At 37.2% G+C, this 626-nt stretch overlaps 1 protein-coding gene across 1 annotated transcript; it reads left to right on the forward strand.

Annotated features, from left to right (window-relative positions):
• Positions 1-143: 143 nt before the first annotated feature.
• Positions 144-335, forward strand: SARC_16660 (hypothetical protein; the record flags this gene model as incomplete). Its single annotated transcript, XM_014289236.1, has 1 exon — positions 144-335. A coding segment is annotated over one exon (192 nt), but the record flags the coding sequence as incomplete, so codon positions are not given.
• Positions 336-626: the final 291 nt, after the last annotated feature.

Raw genomic sequence — 626 nt, forward strand, 5'->3', positions numbered from 1 at the left:
ATATATATATTTTGTGTGCGTGGGAGAGAGAGTGAGTGGAGTGTATTGTGTATGCGTGTGTGTATATGTATGCGCATATTTATACACCCTTGTTTATTTTCTAAGCTCTATCTGTCCGGTTTTCTACTTCTAGTTCATACTAGATCTTATCGGCGATGTAGACCAACGGCGGCCGTGTAACATAGTGTGCACACAGCCGCGCCGTCTGAGTGCAACGGCTGTGGCTGGTCGAGTGGCAGCCGAAAGGGGCGAGAAAGTGGGCCAGGGGGTTGGATATAGTATTCGCCTGGAGAACAAGCGATGTGCAGAGACACGACTTCTGTTCTGTACGACAGGTAGGTATTTATTTAGGTATATATATATTTTATATATTTATATATATATATATATATGTATATATATTTAAATGTATAAATAAATGTATATATTGATATATATATGGATAGATATATATATGTAAATATGTACAAATATATATACATATAAATACATATATATATATATATATATATTGTAATATGGGTGTGGTCCACAGACAGTAGTGAGCTTGAAGGCTCGTGTGCAGAACTGAATTATGTTTGGTGCATGCTTGATGGTTCCGGTGGATGTGGGGTGATTTTGTTAGA

The sequence above is a fragment of the Sphaeroforma arctica genome, assembly GCF_001186125.1.
Source record: "Sphaeroforma arctica JP610 unplaced genomic scaffold supercont1.8605, whole genome shotgun sequence".
NCBI lineage: Eukaryota > Ichthyosporea > Ichthyophonida > Sphaeroforma > Sphaeroforma arctica.